Source organism: Psittacula echo, assembly GCF_963264785.1.
Source record: "Psittacula echo genome assembly, chromosome: Z".
NCBI lineage: Eukaryota > Metazoa > Chordata > Aves > Psittaciformes > Psittacidae > Psittacula > Psittacula echo.
Genome location: NC_137742.1, coordinates 24,222,026 through 24,245,592, shown reverse-complemented (window position 1 = coordinate 24,245,592; position 23,567 = coordinate 24,222,026). Strand labels below are relative to the sequence as shown.

General features: G+C 36.5%; 1 protein-coding gene across 1 annotated transcript in view; it reads right to left on the bottom strand.

Moving 5' to 3' along the window:
- Nucleotides 1–450: 450 nt before the first annotated feature.
- NLN (neurolysin) overlaps nt 451–23,567 on the bottom strand; it is a gene marked incomplete at both ends in the record, with an annotated part of 40,281 nt that continues 17,164 nt past the window's right edge. Inside the window, 11 exons of the mRNA XM_080638273.1 lie at nt 451–585; nt 4,000–4,136; nt 4,614–4,742; nt 6,082–6,268; nt 8,888–9,089; nt 11,141–11,507; nt 13,835–13,970; nt 15,373–15,533; nt 16,278–16,380; nt 17,860–17,967; nt 19,017–19,024. Coding sequence (XP_080494399.1) covers nt 451–585; nt 4,000–4,136; nt 4,614–4,742; nt 6,082–6,268; nt 8,888–9,089; nt 11,141–11,507; nt 13,835–13,970; nt 15,373–15,533; nt 16,278–16,380; nt 17,860–17,967; nt 19,017–19,024 — 1,673 coding nt within the window. The remainder of the gene's footprint in view (nt 586–3,999; nt 4,137–4,613; nt 4,743–6,081; nt 6,269–8,887; nt 9,090–11,140; nt 11,508–13,834; nt 13,971–15,372; nt 15,534–16,277; nt 16,381–17,859; nt 17,968–19,016; nt 19,025–23,567) is intronic.

Genomic DNA, 23,567 nt, shown 5'->3' with positions numbered 1-23,567 from the left:
AAACATACTTCCTCTTCATCAAAAACGCTAATGAACAATTGAAAATAATTGAAGAACACAGAGTAAGAATGAATCTGTTTCTTTTATTGCTGGTCGTGTGCTTTTTTTTATCCCCTCCAGTTTGAAAAATCAATTCACAAGACAGTTTAAGTGCATCTATTAAAAGAGAAACATTGCATCAACTCCACATACTGATTATTTCATAACAATTCAAAAAAATTACCATCCAAATTCTTCAGCTTCTGCACCTCTCAGAATTTATTCCCTGATATGTTGAAATTTGTAGTCCTACGCAATTTAATAAAACCACACATTTTTATTTATGCAATTAAAAAAAAATCATTAGGAAGTGACCCAATTCCCCTAGAGTGATACACAGTTAAGATGTGAAATACACCGACATTTCTAGTTCATTTCATACTTACATGCCATTACAAAGGAACCATAATTTTACTGAACACATAATCCCTTACTCAGTAGGAAAGCTCTCTGGTTTGGTTTACGCTCCAAGAAATTTTGTAGTATATCCATCCCATCCAAAGATCCTCCAGGCTTCAAAATGAAGTTTCTGTATTTCATCCCAGCCTGACAGAAGGTAAAGCAGAACATTAGTATTTCTCACCTTGCCAACTGCCTCTTTTCTGTATTTGTTGTATATTTAAAAATCTACTCATGATCAAGCACCTTCCCTCCTTAAGATTTTCGTAATATCAAATCAGGATACACACAAGTATAATTTAGATCTGTTGGAAGAATTCAAGAGAGCAGAAATTCGTGAAGAAATACTTTTTCTTGAGGTTTTACACTGTTTTGGAAGCTACAATCACAACCTGTCTAGAAGATATGTTATAAAGCATAATGCACACACAATCTTCACAGTCTTCAGTGATGGATTATCCCCATGACTTACTGACAAGAAAAAGGAACCTAACATCCATCCTCTCTTAACTGAGGATTTTTCTTTCTTTAATCTCTGTTTGGAGAACAGAATGATAGTTCATAGATAGATACAGCACTGCCTAACATCCATCCTCTCTTAACTGAGGATTTTTCTTTCTTTAATCTCTGTTTGGAGAACAGAATGATAGTTCATAGATAGATACAGCACTGAAGAATGACATGGCACATATGCACAGTGGTACACATAATATATACGAACACATCTAACTGTCCTATTAAAGTATTGTAAAGTAACTGAAACTTAGGTTTTCTTTGCAGGAAGAAATATTACTTCAGAAGGAATAGATTTCTTCAAAAAGAATGAACCAAACTTCTGAGACAACAGTAAGTTATGAGGACTTTCTTGGAAAAAGTCGTAATTTAAAGAAGGTATCTAGAGAATTTTGAGCTTCTAAGACATGTGAGAAAATATTATTTTGCATGCAGATGTCCCAGATGCTTTTGATAATAAAGAAGAAAATGTTTTTCCTTTTAGTCAGTGTATACACACATATATACTTCCTCACATGTCAAAGCTATGAGGTTACAGGAGCAGACCACTTCCTGATACCAGTACTACAAAAACAAGCATAGGTCTTTTTAACTGATAGACTTCCATGACTTAATTGCATTACCAATTGCAATTTCTCAATTACAGTTGGAAAAAAACTAAAATGCAAAAAAAAAAACCCAACCCAACCCAAACCAGAAAAACCCCTGAAATTTCACTGATGCATATTGCTCATACTTCACTGTTTGTGTTAGTTTCCTGAACATCAGGAGCAAATGAAGATATGGTTTCTTTAAAAGTGTTATTTTAGTATAATTGAGTCTTTGCAGTGGTCTCTCCAGAGCCAGACCATTGCTCAGTTCTAGGGAGACCAGAATTAATTTCAGATAATGTGCAAGAATTAAGAAATGAGACAACCAATTAAGTGTTTGCTGAAGAATTTTTATAGATACAGTCTCTGAAACTAGTTTCTATAACTGCTGCTCAAAACAGGAAGAGAGGTTTTATTCTAACAGGAAGAGGTAAGCCAAATTTCTAAAAGCCCTTGTCATAATACCATAACCATTCTCCTTTCCTGCTGTTCTGAATAGTAGTCTAATTCCAGATATAATGAAATATGAGTAACTACAAAAGTCATATTGGTACCTAGTATTTGTTTATAAAAGATTGTTTGTCCCATCCCATGGAACTTTATTACACTTAAATGGAATGCAAATAAGGAAAACAAGTTGAAAGAGAACCAATTTGAGATGACAGCATTGCTCAGAAGGGAGAATGAAAATCTCCAGTGTTAGCTCTGAAGTTGTACCAGGATTCAAGCAAAGTGTTTTATATATATATATGCATAATGACACATACGCTAGAGAGTGAGTGACACACACAATCATTTTTCTACTTTATTACTTAGCCTGGTTAGCAGGCTTCACATTAAAAAAGGCACTAGTTGCCTTTTAGTGAACCATAGTACATATTAAATCCTAGCATAATTAATTTATCTCAAAGTCTCCCATACACAGAGAAACAAAACAAAAATCCCCACCAAAAATCAGAATAAAAGGCACTTTCACCCCTCAGAAGTGAAAGTCATAGAGCAACTCTGCCAGTTTTAGCTTAGGGTTTTGACTATACAGTTACACATAAAAGAGTTTTGAGAGTAGGGAGTAAAGCTAACAGAAAAAAAAGTCTGTGATGACACTGGGGAGGTGTTTGTGTGTCAGAACTGAGAACTGACACAAAGTCCCACAAGTCTGGCACCAGTCTGACCCCTCCCCAGATGCCATTTTTAAGATGAACAGGATTTTATTGAAAAGTTAATTTATTCTCTCACTTAGCCTGCCATTTCTCCTCTCCTGCTCTTATTTACGAGTAACAACAGTCCCACTGAATGGGAGTATGCTTATTCTCACATGTACCTGTCATGAATCCCTGGCACTTCAAAACCAGTCTTGACCTCCAAACCTTTTATCAACTCTCCTCTCAAACTATTCAGTTTGCTGCTTTTCTTATTAAAACCCTTTTTCACTTTTACTGGCCTAACCAATGCCTCAGTTTTCTAACCCCAACCCCATTTCCACTTTGGACTCCTCTCTTTGTAAAGTCTTATCTTGTTTACTTTCTCCACCCTCTAGAGGGAGGGACAGATCTAGAAGTTCTGGTTGCTGTGACAAGGAAACAGAGGAATAAGGGCAAATTCCATGAGAGAAACAGGAAAGTCAAACGCTTCCTATTTTATCTTTCACTTGTCTTGTACACATTTAGTGAAGGGAAGGGCTGGCTGCTGAGTCCAGAAGGCAGATAAGAGGACCAGGAAAATCGAAAGTTCTTTCACATGACAGAACTGCAGCATCTCAACTCACAAGTCTAATACTATGATCTCTGAAGAATAGGAAAGGTTGCCAGAATTGGCAGGACTACAAACCACATCACTAACTAACCTTTATTTCTGCTGGAGGCAGAAGAGGCTGGACAATTACACAAGGGAAAAAAAACCCCAGTAAATCCAGAACCTGTGAATCATTTAACTTAAAAAAACACTTATGAAAAGAACTAAAGAAGAAAAAAAAAAGTAAGTTATGCTATGCTGTGAAAGGAAAAGGTCAAAGTCAATTCTATTTTATTATTCAAAATATATTCTAAATAGTAACTACATAAAAGTACCACACACTTGAGGTACTATTAATGGAGATAGAGCTATTATACAATTTTCACAGCAGAATAATATGCATCTACTCCTGCAGTGCAGGAATATGGGGGGTTTTTACTCTATAATTGAAGGTATTAGTCAGTGTGTCACAATGTCTTAAAAGTGCCATAATATTAAATATATGACAATATAAGAATTATTTTTAAATCCAAGTGCTCTTTGAAATTGTACAGTTATTTCCTAAAGTGATTAAGTTATTTATACGCTTTTTTTTGTTGTTGTTCTGAACTTGACAGCTACAGAAGAAGTACTTGAGATGTTATACCTATGGATCATGATTGCAATAAGCATGATTTCAGAGAGAAACCGCAAAAAAAGTTTTTACTAGAAAATATTCATCACCTACCTTTGGATTCATTATTCCTTCTTGTTTAAAGCAGCTGTAAAAAATGTCCATGGAAAACACTTCACTCCACAGGTATCCATAGTACTGACCATCATAACCACCTGCCAGATGTCCAAAAGTAGCTGGCATGTTTGTTCCTTGAAAAGTAGATTAACAATAATTTGTTCAAATCAAATGCGTTTCTTTCTTTGATGTAAACAGTACTTCAACTTTAAGAATTAATTCATAAAGAATTTATATCAACTATTTTGAAACTTCTAACATATAGGGTCTGAGTATGCCTCAAAGTATTAGCCATATTTTGCTGACTACAAAGTAAACTCGATTTCCCATTTTAGGCTGGTGGCACATCCAACACAGATGTGACAGAACATCTAAAGTGGTATTCACATCATGTCACTCTAAATTACAACTGGCAAATGGTAAAGTTTTATATTTACCTTAAACTTCAGATCATTAAGATCACCCCAAGTTTCAAAGTAATTATTTCGGCTTCATAAAGTAGATTCTTTTATATACAACTCTGTTCTTTTTGTATGCCAAGCATTGGGAAATAAAGGCATGTTCAATCAAACCATTTGGACATGCTGTATAAAATCTTCATACTGACATACCTGGGGTGGCAGGAATTCCTAGAATCTCCATACAGTATTTAGCATATTCACCTGCTGGATCAACAGATGGCTTGGTGTGCAGAGCCTGGTCAACTTTGCTCAAAACAATTTGACGGAGGGTTAAAAGGCCTAATTGGGTAAGAACATTTCATTAAGTAGCATCAAAGTAGCTGGAGTTGCTTTAGCACCTCTTATTCAAAGATCTCAACATGCATCCTAAATTATCAGAATTTTAACCATGGAAAAACTTGGAGTTAATGTAATTTCCATTTGAATTGGTTCAGTTACAAAAAGTTGAGAGGAGTATTTTTCACGGAAGAATTGTCATTATAAGCTTCATTTTTTCAAATGATACCTTTCTTACTGATCAAAACCAAAATAAAGCAGATATTTAAATAGAAAAGTTCAGTATTTAAAATTATGTTTTCAAATGTCTTCACTTCAGTATACTATTTCATTCAGGCTTGTACAGATGGTAGTAAGTATAGCGACCCTAAGGCAGAAGAACAGCAAGAACTGCTTGCTGCAGCTGCTGCAGGCTTTTTGGAAGAAGCTACGAGATAGGAACCTTTACTCAGACAAACTGCTCATGTAGCTACACTGCCTGTACAAGCCACAAGATAAGGACTTCTTCGTCAGCATAGACAGGCAGTATGAAACAAACTGTAGTGGCTTAATGATATACCATGAATGGATAAGGCTATGATAATGGGGAGTCCTGACTACGGGGACAGAGAGGTGACAGTAACAGAATAACAAGGAGATGATAGGTAATGACATGAGATTGCCATCTTGATTTGGAGATACATATAAATTGGCACAAAATGTGGAAGAAGAGAATTGGGACCTTATTTTGGGAAAGCAAAAAAATTGGGACCTTATTTTGGGAAAGTCTACCGGGAAGGTAGAGAACAGAGATTCAAGATTCTGCACTGAGAACTTACAAGGCTGCTTGAACAATGCAGTGCCACAACACTTCTATCCTGGATCTGCCATGTATATTCAGTAAATTTGCAAACAACTTTGGTGTCTGTCAAGTGTCATATGCAAAACAAATGTGGACAACAGATGTAGAAAATCTGATACTGTATTCACAGTGCCTGCCCTGGGATTCCACAAAAAACCCCCAAATACCAGAAATCCCAGGACTTTCCCTCCCCTCCTCCCAATTTTAAATGAGCAAAATTTGTAGGTAAAAAAGTCACATGGAGAGGAATGCAAAGCTATTTTAGTCCTGTGGGTAGCTTGGAAAAACAGAGCTGCTCTGTTCCTGCAAACTGTGGTATCTGTCATCATAGCCTTTATTAATGGAGTACCCAAACAAATAAACCCAAACAGACAGTGATAAGTGTATACACAAAAGAAATGTAATGGACCTGTTATGTTTGTCTTTCATTTCCCACCAGTGTTTTAAATGGTATATTTTTATGCATATTTTGCGGGGGGGGGGGGAAGGGCAGAGAGATACCTGTATTAGCCAGTCTAGAGGCAGCAAGTTTTGCAAGGAGAATGTCTTCAATGTGGCTCTCATCTTTATAATGTCTTGACATCTGCTGTAGTGGTTCTTTTTCCCACACCCAGTTCTCAAACATTTGTGAAGGTACCTCTACAAAATCTGTTTCCACATTAGTTCCACTAAACCTGGCAAAATCAGTCTGAAAGGAAAAGCCATTCTATTAAATGAAAAGAGAAGTCACTATTTCTAGCAGAACATAAATTTTCAGACGTCAAAATTTCAGTGTTAATAGATGTCCTGAAATAAATGAATCCTAGCGACTTTATCCATGAAAGGTCTCCAAATCTGACACTCTATCACTGATAGAAAAATCCTCCTTCTGAAAGTCAAGCACGTTGGAGCTTTTAACTTTTTACTTCAGTATCAACTACTTCATGTTTAAATAGCACCCCCCCCCATTACTAATTTTGAAGAAAAGTTCTGTACAATTAAAAATCTTCATTAAAGTATCTTTCAAACCCAGAATATTTCTAAAAAGAAATGGTCACTTTTAAAAGACAGTTGTTCAAATGTCAACAGGAATTATTTGGTCTGACTCCACATTTGTGCTATAGTAAGTCTACCTTCTCTTGCCAATCTGATTTTATTGTTCTTCCCTTCTCAGCAACATTCTAACAAAACATTTCAAGTGCTAAAAGAAAAAGAGAATTCTTAGTTTCCCAAATGCCCTTTCTAAGAGCTGTAGATATTACTCCATTCCATCCGCTGCTGAGGAACACATGCCCCACAGGAGTACTGGCTTTTGAACTTAATTTTTTGCAGGAATAAAAAAGGTGTAACATAGGACATAACATTGAACTGACAGCTGTATCACACGCCTGTGTCTTCCTTTCATGTCTTCAGAAGAACAGCAGTAAAGGAGAACATTTGCCTCCATTTGCACTCCTGAGTTACTCAAATCCATAGCTGTAACAGGCTGGCCCTTCCTATTGTACTTGCCACAGAAAAGCTATAAAGGAAAGCTAGGAAGCCTCAGCTGGGAAGAAATGCTGACAGAAGTGACTAAAGCATAATGCAAGGATACTGCAAGAGTTTGCTGGCCTCCAGATATCCTTGTTTACCCGTACAGAAACACACGATGCTAACAAAAAAAAAAAAAAAAATTAAGACATTTGGTTAAAGGTACCTCAGTAACTCTCCATCAATATAAACAGATCCCTTCCCTGCCTTGATACCTTACTTTCCAGCAGACCCTCAGTAGATTAAAAGGAGTATCAGTACCCAAAAGCTGACCTTTATCAGCAGCTCACATATCCCCACCCAGTCCAATCCACACATACCCTTTAAATGTCGAATTTTAATATTCTTAAACAAATCATCATATGAAACAAGATAGTGCTTTGCACACACAAATCCCAGAAGACAAAATCTTCTTATGTGGAACTATTGAGTTATTTGCAGGGGTGTGCAAATAATAACATACATAAAATACAACGGCAGTAAACATAGTAGCTTTGCACACAGAAACCACATCAGCAGTGGGAAAAAACAACTGGAAAGCAGGCCTCCCTGACCTGCATGCAATCCCACAGCAAATGAAGTACATAAGCATTGCAATTGCTGGCTTGGGCTGCCCAGAAGGGGTTCTGCAACATCCAGACACATCCTCACTGATTATCAGAATGTTGTTTCGTGGTCAATTTTGTACCAAAAATGCTGAATGTGTCACATTTATAAACATCTTCTAGGTGTTTAAAAGAAAGAACAGGTTTTATTTCTCAATTTCTGAGCTCAGAACACCTGTCTCAGGGTGAGGATTATCAAATAAACATTATACTTCTATCTTCAACATGATGCAAAAATATCTAAGCAACTCTAACTACCTGTTTTGAAGTTTCCTTGAACATTATTTGTTTTATTATGAATGTAATATATGGGTTTCTATGACTTTGTTTCTTTATTCTGCAGTTCTAGTCTCTAGGATCAAGGTAAAGAATACAAATCTAATGTTTGCCGTATTTCTCTGACTTGATCATTTGGTACTTGTTTAAAAGAAGATGAAAGCAGTGCTACACAAATCTGGATTTGTAGATAATCATGCAATTATTTTTTGTGAAGGAATATTGAGGCTTGTCCCTCTCTGAAACATAAAATTTCATTAGGGTAATAAGAAATTTATCAACTGGTAGAATCAATTTCACATGTAAAAAAAAAAACAAACTTAAATCAGCAATTTTACATCTTTATTGACATCTTGATGCAAAATCTGTAGACTAGCTTCAGCTCTTTCTGGTCAGTCTGAGAACCCTGACTCTCAGTAGGGAGAGCAGAATACACAATAGCTCAGGCAAGATCTGGTTTATGCTTTTAATGTCACGAGTGATAGTTCTCAAGAGTACTAAAATGCCAAAACGCTGGAGGTGATCTGGATTGCCAAATTGTTAGCATTCCTAGATCCAGCAACCTTTTTTTGCTTCTAATATCTAGCATGCTACTAGAGGTGATAAAAAGCCCTCTAACAGCTGTAACAGAAGCAACTACTGAGCATCTTCTTTACACATTGTTCTGTTCACTTGCCATAGGTACCTGTGTGGTGCAAATGCAAAAGTATATGTTCCTATAAAAATGTTTTTTATAAGAAAGTGTAACATTGCTGTAGTTCTAGTTAAAACCAACAAAAAAACCTCTCAACCTGCTACTCTGAAAAATAACTGAAATACTGCTTACGTACTTCACTAAAATTAGAAACCACCAAAACATTTAGGTCTTTCTTTGAGACAGTGGAGAAGTCTTATAGTGGCATAGAAGCATCACTAACCTGTGCACATATCTGATGCATTACATGACCAAATTCATGGAAGTAAGTCTTTACTTCATCATGTCGCAGCAACGATGGGCGATCTGATGCTGGTTTTGTGAAGTTGGTTACCAGAGCAGCTACAGACATCATTCTGCTGCCATCAGAGAGAAGACAGCCAGGTTGGAGACCAAAGCATGCTGCGTGCCCATACTTTCCCTCTCTGTATAAGAAAACATATTGGACACTATCTTCAAACCACAAGCCAGCTCACAAGAACAGTGAAGCCCATTCAAGAACGGGGACAATCAGTCAGTGTCTCTTTAAAGCCTTACACAAGGAAATTACATCTTTTCATAACTTCTAAGACTCATTAATTTTAATGTCCTGTTAAGAGCTCAAGGAGGGGGGAGGGAAAGGTACTTAAATCACACCAGTTTAAGATTCACAGCAGCATTTACAAGAACCTGATTTCTACTCAAATACTGGAAGTATATATACTTTAGCAGTTAAATTGCTACTGTAATAGGCAGGACTAGCTGCTGTCCTCTGAAGCAGTATTTTTTAATTTCATTGCAGGAGAGAAAAGAATACAGCTCATTGCATTTTCCAGTGTGATCCAAAAGTCAAAAAAAAAAAAAAAAAAAAAAATTTCCCTAAACCTGAGTAGCCTTAAATCAATTTACATTTTAGAAGGGTATCAGACAATTTATAAATAGCTAAAGAATAATTAAAAAAATTAAATAAAAAAAACTCTCAGTGACAGTCAAAAAGGACTATCTAAGAATAAATTTGGTGGTTTGGTTGATATGCCGGAGGGAAGAGACGCCATTCAGAGGGACCTCGACACACTTGTGAGGTGGGCTGATGCCAACCTTATGAAGTTTAACCATGCCAAGTGCAAGGTCCTACACCTGGGTCGGAGCAATCCCAGGCACAGCTACAGGTTGGGCAGAGAAGAGATTCAGAGCAGCCCTGCAGAGAAGGACTTGAGGGTGTTGGTCGATGAGAAAATGAACATGAGCTGGCAGTGTGCACTCGCAGCCCAGAAAGCCAACCGTATCCTGGGCTGCATCAAAAGGAGCATGATCAGCAGGTTGAAGGAGGTGATCCTGCCCCTCTACTCTGCTCTTGTGAGACCTCACCTGGAGTATTGTGTGCAGTTCTGGTGTCCTTAACATAAAAAGGACATGGAACTGTTGGAACAAGTCCAGAGGAGGGCCACGAGGATGATCAGGGGACTGGAGCACCTCCCGTATGAAGAGAGGCTGAGAAAGTCGGGGCTGTTCAGCCTGGAGAAGAGAAGGCTGCGTGGAGACCTCATAGCAGCCCTCCAGTAGTCTGAAGGGGGCCTACAAGGATGCTGGGGATGGACTATTCATCAGGGACTGTAGTGACAGGACAAGGGGTAACGGGTTCAAACTTAAACAGGGGAAGTTTAGATTGGATATAAGGAAGAAATTCTTTATTGTGAGGGTGGTGAGGCACTGGAATGGGTTGCCCAGGGAGGTTGTGAATGCTCCATCCTTGGCAGTGTTCAAGGCCAGGTTGGATGAGGCCTTGGGTGGCATGGTTTAGTGTGAGGTGTCCCTGCCCATGGCAGGGGGGTTGGAACTAGATGATCCTAAGGTCCTTTCAACCCTGACTATGATTCTGTGATTCTATAATTCAGCCTAATCTCCTAATCTCTGTCAGAATACAGTTGATGCTGTAAATAGCTACAAAGAGAGATGGAGAGCTATAGAGATCAACTTGGAAGTACATTTCACGGTGTGCTCAAGAGGAGTCTGCTCTTGGTTCTGACGTATTTGATATTTTCTTTAGCAGCGTGGACAACAGTGTACAAAATACACACATAAAGTGTAAAGGGAAACTGGGAGAAACTAGGAACATTTGGCAGATAGGAACACAATTAAACTGGAGTAACAGTTCAACTTAAGTGAAAAGTGAAACACACTGTTACAGTTAGGAAGGAGAAAAGTTCACAGAGGCAAAAAATTATGAACAACTGACTAGACAGCAATACTACAAAAAAATGAACAAAGTAGTAATGCTTCATAAGCTCAATATAAGCAAGAAACACAGTAAAACTGCAAAAAAGAAAAAGTGTAAACAATCTGAATACAGTCCAGAGGATAGTTTAATGAACATAATTATAGTCTTGTCAGTGGGACAAATATTTACTTCCAAATGAGTTGAATTTCAATGACACAAGCAACCCACTAAGACCAATTTCATTTGAAACACGTAAGTAAAACACTAGGTCATAGTTACCTGGGGTAAAGGTCCAAATAGAACTGTCCTAACATTTCTCCTGTTGAATTATCCTTTACTGTATAAAGACTAACACTGTCATGCCAAACATGAGCACTTTCTACTTGCTCAAATACAAGTCCCAGCAGCTTCTGGTAAATACTCAGTAAGCCTTCTGTAACAGCCTCAATTGGGAAGTATTCCTTCAGCTTTTCTTGATCTACGGAGTACTTCAGCTCTTCTGTTTTGTTCATATAATAATGAAGATCCCATGCATTGATTCTTCCATCACAACAGAAGTTCCTTTCTTTACACTCCTTTTTTTTCAAATCTAGAATGAATTCTCTTTCTTCCTCAGCCAACGGCTTTAGCTTCTTACTCAAATCATCTGAAACAAAGATTGCCTTGGAATCAACTTCTGTGTTCCTTACTATAATATGTATTCCTATAAAACACACTCATAACTTTAAGCACATGCTCCTAGAGTGGATGCTAGAGTTTCCCATTTGTTGACCAACAGCAAGCAAACTGTCTGCTTTCTTGTCTTAATGAGTTTTAATCACAGGCATGATATAAATAATAAAGCATAGTACTGTAAATAATATACTGTGAAGGGTTTTGGTAAATTCAGTTTTTCAAAGACATGACAAATGGAAAGTAACACTAGATGCTTTTGCTTGAAGTCTTAGATTTTATTTCATGTAATCTCAGTTCTCTTGATGTATTTCTGAAGAAACAGCTGAAGACTACAGCTAGTCTACTAGTCTACAGCTAGACTACTACTAGTCACTGGAAATGCAACACAAAATTAAAACACTACTTTTTTTCCAAGATTTTTCAAAACGATTATGAGCTACTTGCAGCTAAAGTCCTGTAAAAGGACAAGAGATGAAAGAGTTCTTGCCTATACAAGTTAGCTTCTAGACTACCAATGCTACTGGATATTAATCTCTATGATGCCATTTTTTTCCAATATAGCTTTTCTTGGACAAGAAAGGGTCATAGGACACCTAATGCAATACACTGAATATAAAAAACTTAAACTTGTAACTAAAGCACATACGGTACCTATTTTCTTGTAAGTATTTCAGGAGTACCAGACACTTTCTTTTTCCTTAAGAATTCAGGTTAGTGTTCACTATTGGTATCTAGAGTGCAAAATTTAGGAATGGACACTCTTATTTCTAGGTAGAATTAAGGCACTATATGCATTTACATGACTGAAATACTATTCACAGCTCGTATTATACTAAACTCAGAATGTCACATGGCAGAATGCTTTTCTCCCAAGCCATAAGATCAGCTTATGCTGCTGATTTAAATGATTATATTATATTATATTATATATATTATATATTATATTATATTATATTATATTATATTATATTATGATTATGATAAATTGAATGATTTAAAATATGAATATGTATCAACAAAGCAGAGCAAATCATATTATCATGCTTGTAGTCAAGGATATATCAGATTAAATAAAAGCTGACAATTAATTTAATAACATTCTCCCTTTATGAAAATTACCCTGAAACACAATATGCTTTTCTATTCACAAATATCATCTCATATTGTAAAAAGTTAGTCACAAAAAAGCCTGCTAAATTACGAGGTGTGTCAGCTTCAAAACAAATGAAAAACTACAATATCACATAAACGCATTTAGAATTACAAAAATAAAATAGGTAGAAAAGAGTGCAAACTACTTTAAGTACTACTTTAAAAATCAGGTAATTATAACATTAAATTATAAATAAAAATTAAGTATAAGTTTATTGCAAATATATGGATAACTGGTATTGCCAAATATGGACCTGAGCTCATGTCATAACAGGAGAAACGTGACAGAATTACAGGTGAAAAAAGAGGCACATTTGAACCTCTTTACTGATGTGTAAGCCCACAAAACTCACTACCATCAAACAGACTTTACTGCTGTACTAAATTATTTTGGGGGGCTTATTTATACATTTCATCAATATACAATCCTAAGTGGCGTTAGGACACATTGATAAAGGAACACATACTATTCTGTGGAACTACATAATTTCAGAAAGTGTAGGTTAACTCCATGCACAAGAGGGGGCACTGTGAGGTCAACAAGATGACTATGAATTCGAAAACTGCTCAGTTTAAAAACTTTCTAGATAGCTCTGTTTTCAGATCAAATTCCATTACAAGGATTTTGAATTCCAGATTTAATCTATCATTCAAGATTTAATTCCTTAGCTCATGAAAGCTGCACCATCATATACTGTAATCTTTCATCAAAGTTAATGGAGTCGTACCAGAAAAAGGCATTGAGGCTACAGATGCACAAAAAATTGCAGCTAACCTAAGTGAATGAAAAGCTGCAATTGTGATGCAGCCTCTTGAACTGATAAAATTGCTCAGGCTGCATATGTTATTCTGGTTCTAAATTAGGATAACTACACTTTGGGGCAGAGAAAGGTATAGCTGCTTGCTTCTGTTGGCTGTCACAAAGCAGCTATTTTCAGATTTTTGTCTTGTGCTTTCCTGTTTTGGAGCAATTGTATTTGTACAGCTATGGTCTAAAAAAAAATATATGCCAGAACAGAGGCAACAATTCATTTTCTATCTAAACACAAAGGACACTGTGACCCAATATGTATTTAAATTTATCTTGGCTGAGGAGTCAAGTTGCCATACCAAATATAAAAGTATTGTTTATAAATAAGAACAAACCTAAGAAGGCTGTTACGTTATCTGTGCTCTTTGCCGTGTTTACCTCCAGAACAAAGTTGGCATGCGTATTGTAACCAAGAAGCTCTGCCACTTTTGCCCTTAATGGAAGCAATTGCTGAAGAATTTTTGTGTTCTCCTAAAAAAGAAAGGGGAAAAATTTGTAAAGTGAAACCAGAAAATGTATGTTTGAAACAATTACTTGAATATCTGTAATCATAAGAAACAGCAAACATTTTAAAGGAAACACTTTAAGATAAAAATATAGAATAGTGTAAGTGTAGTTAGATTCTTGGAATCTTTTGCCACAGCATTTGCAAGTAGCTAGTTTTCTAGTCAATCTGAGTCATTATTCTCTCTATTTTATCTGTTTTAATTAATCAAAAGATGTACCATTTTATTACAGGCTAATAACAAATCTTTGACTGTTGCAAAGAGTTTATTTCCTTTATCAATCATTTCAATGTGAAAGATAACAGGGAAATGGCTGACAGCTGGCTTAATTGCTCGTTAGTGAAGAAGACAAACTGCAAAGCTATTGTGCCAACATTCAAAGCTTGTTTGTAAATTTCCCTCTTTTCCCACTGACAAGAGCAGTCAGAGAAAGAGATTTGAAACACAAAAGCCCCAGGCCCTGACCTAAATGTGGTGGAGAAGATGAAAATGTAACTGTGATAACCTCCAGTTAGGAAAAGTGAGAATTCTCAGGGGAAACTCTTTTCTCTTGAAGAACTAGTTCCAGTGATTGTCTCACAGTTTTAACAGCAAATCCCTTTAAGTATACTGACTCGTACAGCGTTCAGTTCCGGTGCCATTTTATCTTATCTTGTACTCTTCAAATTTCCCAGCACTTCAAGTACAAAAGCTCAAGTCTGCCATTGTTCTCTAATGAACGGTTGGTACAAATGCCTGACTGACACTTCTATCCTTCCTATTATTTTCATTATTTTTGTACCTGTCTAGGTGCCCAGTCTCATTAGTATCAAGCAAATTATTTGTGAAAATATTTCTTCTTTCTATACAGCAGGCTTCCAGCTATTTTTTCAGACACTTAAATGAATATTTTATATGAAATCTGAGATTTTTTCCAACATAATTAAATTTCTCATCAAAATGTAATGCGTTAATTTCATACTTAATCACCTGTACTTCTTAATTAATATTGTGCTTAAATAATCCCTCTCATTCAGAAGAATCCCGATGCACTACAGAAACAAGTCAGATGTCCTTCTCTGGGAGGAAGGGGCCATTAAGCAGCTGTAGAACACTGCAGGGAAATTTGGCAAAAGTCCAAAATCCTACTCCTATTTACAGCACCACTGAAAGTTTAAGAAGTGTACACACACACACACAAACAGATCCTCAACTTTCTAAGGTCTTTGGATATCAGAACAAACTGGAACAAGGAACTGTTAAAGACTACAGTGATAAGTTTTGATTTCATAGTTGTAGACAATATATAGAAAAATCTAACATCTGAATGCCTAGCTCCATTTTTCGTCTCTGTCATTACCTTGTAGAACAGTAAATATACGACATACCTCTTTGCATCTTGAGTTAAAGGCAGATTCCATTTTTCTCCTGGTTTCTGAAATGCAGCACTTCTTCATGACAGGAAAATAGTGGGGATACTTTAAAGTAATTTTATATTTGTCTTCCTCAGTCTTCTCTAAACTCTTAATAAAGTCATCAGGAAGGCCTTCTGTAGAATACAATTTAATAAACAATGTTTACCAGAATTATCTACTCCCCTCTCTTTTTGTGAGACTATTGCATTTTGTTTTGCTGCAGTCTAATATGACATCAGAAATCTCCACAGAAATATAACCTCACTTTTTATAACTAAACTTGCTAAAACTTTTTCAAATTCCAACAAAGCAAAACAGAAATTGGAAACAGTTGTGATCAAAAGAAAAGTACAAGTTAAGGCTACCAGATAAAAACTGAATACGACACAGAAAAAATCTTTGGTATTGAAGCACGTTTTATGCCATGCTCTTCAGATGATTAATTCCCAAATTCTCTGTCACACGAAATCTCTATAGATGAGTTCAAATGATTGATGAAGATAAAATATATTGCAGGACAGGAAAGTTTTTCCAATAATTGCAATGAATACAATTCACAGGGGGATTACCTGATGGCAAAGAACTGAGAAAAGAAGCAGAGAAAAGTGAAGTTATGAAGAAAAAAAAAAAAAAGTAGGATAGATATGCTAACCTGACAGGAGGCAAACACTTCAAGAAACACCAATCTATGAAAAGACCATAAACACTTGCAAAGCGCAATTCTAAACTGACTTTGGGGAAGGATTCAAAAGGAAACAGAGAAGACTGCAAGTCAGTCAGAATTTCACTTGATCTAACCACCATTCACTGGGCCAAATCCCATTACATCAGTAAAACTGGAAGGTTGAAGAAATGGAAAAAGCAAGCATATTACTCACCAAGTTCTTCCTTAGAAAAGACAAGAAATGCGTTTTCCTCATTCAAGTTTTTGTTAAAGTCTATACACAGCTCACTCATTTTTTTCTTCATTGTCTTTATTTCCTGTATCAGGTATAAACTGAACTTAGTGGAAACACAAAAATAAAACTTGGCAATTACTATCGTCCACATCAATAGTATTTCACTTTTTCCAGCTAGGCTCCTTACCAGCTGATGGAATTGAGCCAGTTACACAGGGCAAGTGTGTAGCAACCCATTACACTCTTTTTCAGTCCTCCATTTTATCTTTCTTTTGATCCTGAGCAATATAGTTGCCAATGAACTCTGGGTTAGGGCTATAGCTCAGATAACGTTCTAAATGGATTCTCAACTCAGTGGGGAGTGATCACATAAGCACATTCTCTGAACAGTATTATATGCTAACATTCTTTTTTGTTAAATCCTTAAGTTAAAATTTTAAGCGTAAAAATGTCTACTAAAATAAATGAGAATCAAGGAAGTAAAAATGCATGCAACCCATTGAAAAACACTCTCTTTGAACTGTACAAAAAGAATAGAATACCCACACAAGGCAAGACCATTTCAAAACCTTTTTAAAAATCCTAGTATTTACCCACCAGAAACACTTTCTAATAGATCTCCTAGCAAGTTTCAGCCTCTTAACTGTCAAGTTCATGCGAACACAGTAGGTATCCGTAGAAGAATACACACCAAACACAAAAATATGCAGACTACCATTAGTCAGGTTTTTACTTGAATGTAATTCAACAATTGTCTCCTTGTAAAGTATTTTAACATCCCTTTAGAGGATGTAGCAATGCAAATACACATGAAACTGATCTCTGTAACTGAAGGATATGGATGAAGAATGATTATTTTCTACAAAGCATAAAGTCTATTCAAGAGTCACAAACAGAGATTGTTACACAACATCACTCAGAATTTAAGAATCATTATGTCAGCTCTCAGATGCTGATAATTTTACTTCAAGATTTTCAGAAATGACAAGTGCTTTTATATGCTTGAGTAAATCCTCCCTTAATGGAGCAAAAATTATCAGTGTGGCTTATGGTCCCTTTAAACTACCTTAAGTTATTTTAGTCAAAATGCTAAAATCTTGGACGCATTTTACAACACTGGTTAATAACTGAAATTAAAATAGTTGTGTCTTGGTAACAATTGTATACACTTCTGAAGCTTGGACTCACAAAATTAAAAAATAAAATAAAAGTTCTCTTGGCTGTCTAATTGAGGCATTCTCTGTAATAGAATAGAGAACAAATCTCTTCCAGATAGGCTTCTTTTACTCTGGAAGACTAAGAGAGGTGATGCATATCACCTCTATACACTGAATACCATTGGTGCCTACAGATTAATTTTAAAACCTTAAGGTGATTAATGTTTAAAGGATGGATCTGGAACTAAGAACAGTTAAGATTAGAGCAGTAATTAAGCAGGTCCAAGATCACAAAGTTCAAACATACACTTAGTACAGCTATGAAACCTTAATTTCATCTCTTCAACAATTTGTCACCTTCACTTTATAAACCAATAGTCCATATATAAATAGTCCATATTTACATTCTGCACTTCTTTAGGAAGATGGAGTCCATTTCTTTTTCCCACTTGAACTGACTTCTCTAGATACCGCTTTGTTTCAGGCTTTATATTTTGAAGATTGCAGGTTTGCTGAAATGACAGTATAGAATAATTGAATTTATAACATGTGTAAGAAACATTCCAAGCATTAGCAGAGTCTGAACAGAGTTGGTCTTTAGAATGCCACCATAGTAAAAAAGGACTATCCCAGATTTTAGTGCAAAGGACTTTCCAAAACCAGTTACCTTATACAATAGTATTCTTAATCCCAGGCACGGCTACAGGTTGGGCAGAGAAAAGATTCAGAGTAGCCCTGCGGAGAAGGACTTGAGGGTGTTGGTCGATGAGAAAATGAACATGAGCCAGCAGTGTGCTCTCACAGCCCAGAAAGCCAACCATTATCTTGGGCTGCATCAAAAGGAGCGTGATCAGCAGGTCAAAGGAGGTGATCCTGCCCCTCTACTCTGCTCTCGTGAGACCTCACTTGGAGTATTGTGTGCAGTTCTGGTGTCCTTAACATAAGAAGGACATGGAACTGTTGGAACAAGTCCAGAGGAGGGCCACGAGGATGATCAGGGGACTGGAGCACCTCCCGTATGAAGAGAGGCTGAGAAAGTTGGGGCTGTTCAGCCTGGAGAAGAGAAGGCTGCATGGAGACCTCATAGCAGCCTTCCAGTATCTGAAGGGGGCCTACAAGGATGCTGGGGAGGGACCATTCATTAGGGACTGTAGTGACAGGACAAGGCGCAATGGGTTAAAACTTAAAACAGGGGAAGTTTAGATTGGATATAAGGAAGAAATTCTTTATTGTGAGGGTGGTGAGGCACTGGAATGGGTTGCCCAGGGAGGTTGTGAATGCTCCATCCTTGGCGGTGTTCAAGGCCAGGTTGGATGAGGCCTTGGGTGGCATGGCTTAGTGTGAGGTGTCCCTGCCCACGGCAGGGGGGTTGGAACTAGATGATCTTAAGGTCCTTTCCAACACTAGCTATTCAATGATTCTGATTCTTTTACTATCTCAACATATTTACACCTTGTCATAATGGCGAGCCCTTTGAGTTTACATGACAGTGCGCTTAAGCTTTTCTGTACAGACAGCTTTCTTATACGAACTTGAGCAGTGCTGTAAGGTAACACTGTACCTTAAAACCTAGGGGAATTTAAAAAATCCCCAAAAGATTACAGAAGATTGATTGGTCCTGTGAGGGTCTTCCTTCAGACTGACTGCAGCATAACTGTTTAATCCAGAACCTTGAATTTTTGTCCAAAATTGAAAACAATGCTGTACACATTTTAAATTTATCTTGCCTTATCTAAAAGTGAACATTTTAAAAAAGGTATTTACTTATAGTCCTTGTTAGAAGAGACATATTCTATTTAAGTTCACCTTCAAATATGAAGCTGTTGGAATTAGCTCTGACTTGTCTTAACAACCCTCTCATCAGCTTAACTACGTACAATTAATTCCTGACTAGCATCTGCAAAAAGTAAGGATGTTGAAACATGCAGATTTTATGAAAGCTACACAACTGTGTACAGCTGTTAACTAATGACTGGCCAGTGCAAATTACCTCTCTTCCTTAAACATAAAAAATGTAAGACAAGAACCTATCTGCATTCCAAGAGAAAACAAATAAGAACAAAAACTCTGAAACAGATATTTTCCCAACTGTCATTTAAAAATAGCCCACACAACAACACAAAAACACCAGTGCCCTGCATGTCAGATTAAACAATTAATGGAAATTCGTTTTTAGAACCATGAAGGAGCTCAGAATGATTTAGCTTTGTTTGCACTTTAAAAGAGTATCAAGTCCCAGTAGCATTATGCTACAGCAGGACTGCCAAGCATTAGTACAATTGTGCCTAAAAGTCTTACACATGTACCGACAGTCTATCTGCAAGGATTTTTACATCCAGTGAAAAACAACTGTAATAATCACTTCACTTGGTGATAAACTCACTTTCCTAAAGCAATACGCAAACTGAACTTAGTTTACTGATACTGTCATATGATGAATATTTTTTCTTTTTATTATTACTTATTTACCAGTAATTTAAAAATAATCCATAGACTCATGACAGGATGATCCAACTAATGTAAGTCACCACACATCTGAAGTCAATTAACAGGTGACTGGATTGTACACCCTTCACTATGGCTATAATTTTTTTTTCAGCATTCAGCCATTGATATTTTGTTTGTTTTTAAATAAGAGGATGTAAATTGTGGAATTCTCTCTTTTGTGACGAAAGTAAGTGAAGAAAATCATGCCCTCTGTCCTTTCCAAGTCAAACCTCACATCTCCATCTTCATGTGTGATAAATGCACAAGACAAGCAACTCATGAGTATTTCCCAACACAAAGATAAAAATGCCATTACTTTACTCCCTACAACACTCAGACTTCTTGCTCTGCTTCTGGCAAAGAATATTCCCTGTAATTCTGCAGCTTTATGAAGACATTTATGCTATCAAGCACTACATCTAGGAGTGTCAATGTTGTGATACTGAGTACAAAAATATTTGTAACAATCAGAATTTTCCTGTACTGTTTTTTTCACTGGACAACCCTAAATTCCAGAGTTCTTTTTTCAGACCTAAGACTGTGTGACAGAAAAATCACAACTTCAAAACGACAGAGGTGAAAAATGCCAATACTGTCACTACATTAACATTTATATTGTGCTAACTGTGCTGGAGGCTCAAAAATAGAAAGGCTGAGAAAAAAATTGAGTACTCCAGCCTCTACAAAAAGACACTACTTTTATTCCAGTAACAGTTAAGGACAGAGGCCTGTGAATAACTCGGTCTTGCTGAGTTATTTAGGCATTATGAGTGATCTCCCAGACCCTCCACTGGGCATATGGAACTGTCATGTTCCTGAAAATCTCCTGGTTCCAAACTGCCAAGAATTTAGGCCGAAGAAGGGAATTCACAAACACTAAATTTAAGCCCTTAAAGCCAGTGAATAATGGCTCCTTCTAAAGCTAAGAAATAGAAAGATTCCTTCGGGGAAAAAGGAGGAGAAAACTAAGTTAGTGTTCATCCTTGACGACTATACATCTCTCCATACACTTCAGAAGAAATATATGTTAAATAGCTTCTAGTCTTAATATTAGCATTTACGAAGTTTATCTGCATCGCAGACATGCTTATGATACGGATGATACACATTCAAAAGGACCTTTCAGGTCTTTAAGGATAAGTAAGCCCTCCCAGACACATGGATGAAGGGTGCTCTGTGGTCATCTCTGAACTTCAGTCTGGTCAGGACAGTCTATGTCATCCTGTGTTTCTTTGACAAACAATTTCCACGGCAGAAGTGCTCATTCCAAATGTACCACACACATGAAATTTTGGAACTCTCCAGAAGTTTTAGAGTGGTCACCACTGATGATTTTATATACCATTTAATACTCGCTTTCAACAATGCCACCTTATTCCATGAAATCTTCAGGCAGAGTAAGAAACAAAACATACTTAGAATATCATGACCAAAAACTGCGGCAGCTGTTTACATCAGGCTGAGTTTCCGGAGGGTGTGTAGCTGCAGAAGACTGGCAACATTCTTAAGCATGCCTCTGCTAGCCAACATGTGCAGATGTTAGGAGCAATGAAATGTAAAATCACAGTTTCAGTACTAAATTCACCTTTATTCCAAGTTTTAGACCCCAAAAGAAAAGTTTTCTCAAAAGCATATTCAACAATATACATTTATGCAGGAATTATTTTCCCTAATGTGTGAGGAAAAGAAACTGGATTATTTTAAGGTGGTGTTTTTTTTTTTTTCAATTAAATACAAAAACATCACACATCTTCCATCATCAACAGTTCTTAAATAAAGCAGAATTTAGAAAGAATATCAAACAGTTGTTAACTTATGAAAGTTTAGTCCTTTTTAAAGGGAGGAAAAACATTCAGGATGTCACTGAAATCAAGCAGATTCACTAATCTTTTAGCAGACTGACTGTATTATGACTAATATGGGAGTGTGAGGGCTCTTGTTCTCCTCGATGCATCTTAATGCAGCCCCTGTGCAGGATGATGAAACTGAGTTCAGATACCTGAACTATCAAATCTTCAGTAAGGCTGTGAAAAAACTGATTCAATCAAAATGATTTATTGGCTCATTTAAACTGATAAAATGATTTAAGGAAACCATTTCAGTTTGTCAAAGTCCTTTTAAAAATGTAGTCCAGGAACCTGACTTTTCAACTGAGTGTTTTTAACAAAAGAAGGTATCAGGAATTTAGCAAAAAATGATAAGCAATTTGTGATTTGGAAATAGCAATATTTGACCAATCTAACCCTCTTGGCAATTTCACGTATGTCCTGTAACAAAACCTGCTACTACTTCCAGAGTTCTTATGAAGTTGATATACGCTCAGAGGCTGCACCTCTGGAAAACTAATACTAAATCATGCTTGTATGCTGCAGTTAAGCAAAGAAAAATCTCTAAAAAAATTAAATGGAGATTTAAGCAAGAATTGTAACTGTTATAAAAGCCAAGTATTGCTGCAAAGGAAAATGAAGTAGGAAAGCACCAAATGAAAAAGATTAAAAAACAAAATTGTAAGAAAGTAATAGGAGTGAATTACAGCAATCAGTTTTCAGCAGCTACTATCAGAAATTTCTGTAAATTAGAAATACACAGATGCATAGATATGGCAGATTAATCCTAAATGTATCTAAATGGAGGGTGCGGAAAATCACAGCAAATAATAAATACATACCAAGCCATTTAATTAATAGCAAGAGCAGGGAGGAAAAAAAATCAACATAAGGCACTATCTGCCAATACACAACAGAAGGTCCTTAAAATGGAGCTATTAAATACCTCCACATCACATAAACAAAAATACCCTGCTAGAGGATAACACTTGAAAATGTGCCTAGAAAACACACCAACAGTAAAGAATCGTATTGGAAGGCACTTTATTAGGTGCTGCAAATATTATTTTGATTCCCAGTCGACACTGCAAAAATGAACAAACAACGATTCCAAGAAATACGGCTCCAATATATTATCAGCATCACAAGAAGGTTAAAAATCTGGGGCTGAAAGGGAAGATTCACATCTGAAGGATGGACAAATTTTTCAATTAGACAGCTTCCTTGCATTATCTTTAAATTAGACTTTTCCAAAATTATTACTGTCACTAGATGCATTTAAACAAAACCAAATGTTCTTCCTGTTCGAGCTACAGATTAAACCGCTCAAATGAAAAATACAATATACTTGTAGGTGCTCAATTAGAAGGGAAACTGAAAAGAAACACAAAAGAGATAGATAGAAACTAGCTCAACAGTAAATGTAACTTTTGACTTAGTTTTGAGACTTAAGCAACGTATCAGGAGGAGTATGCAATGTAGGTGCCTATAATTAGCAGATCAAAAGAGGCAATTTCAGAGGTCACTTCCAGTTATACATTCTCATTAACTTCCATAACTTAAACCCCAACTTTAAAATTCTCAACAATTTCAACAAAGCACAATTGTGGACACAAATCCAAAAGCAGTATAAAGCATTAAATACACTATATACATTGCTAAATACTAAATAAGCACTAAATATATTGCTACATTGTCTGTTTTCTTTCCTCCTCTCCCTTAGTGATGCTCTAGGCAATGGTTCAGGGAGCTCTGCCAGCAGAAAACAATCTATTTTAATTTTCCTGATGAGTTTTCTT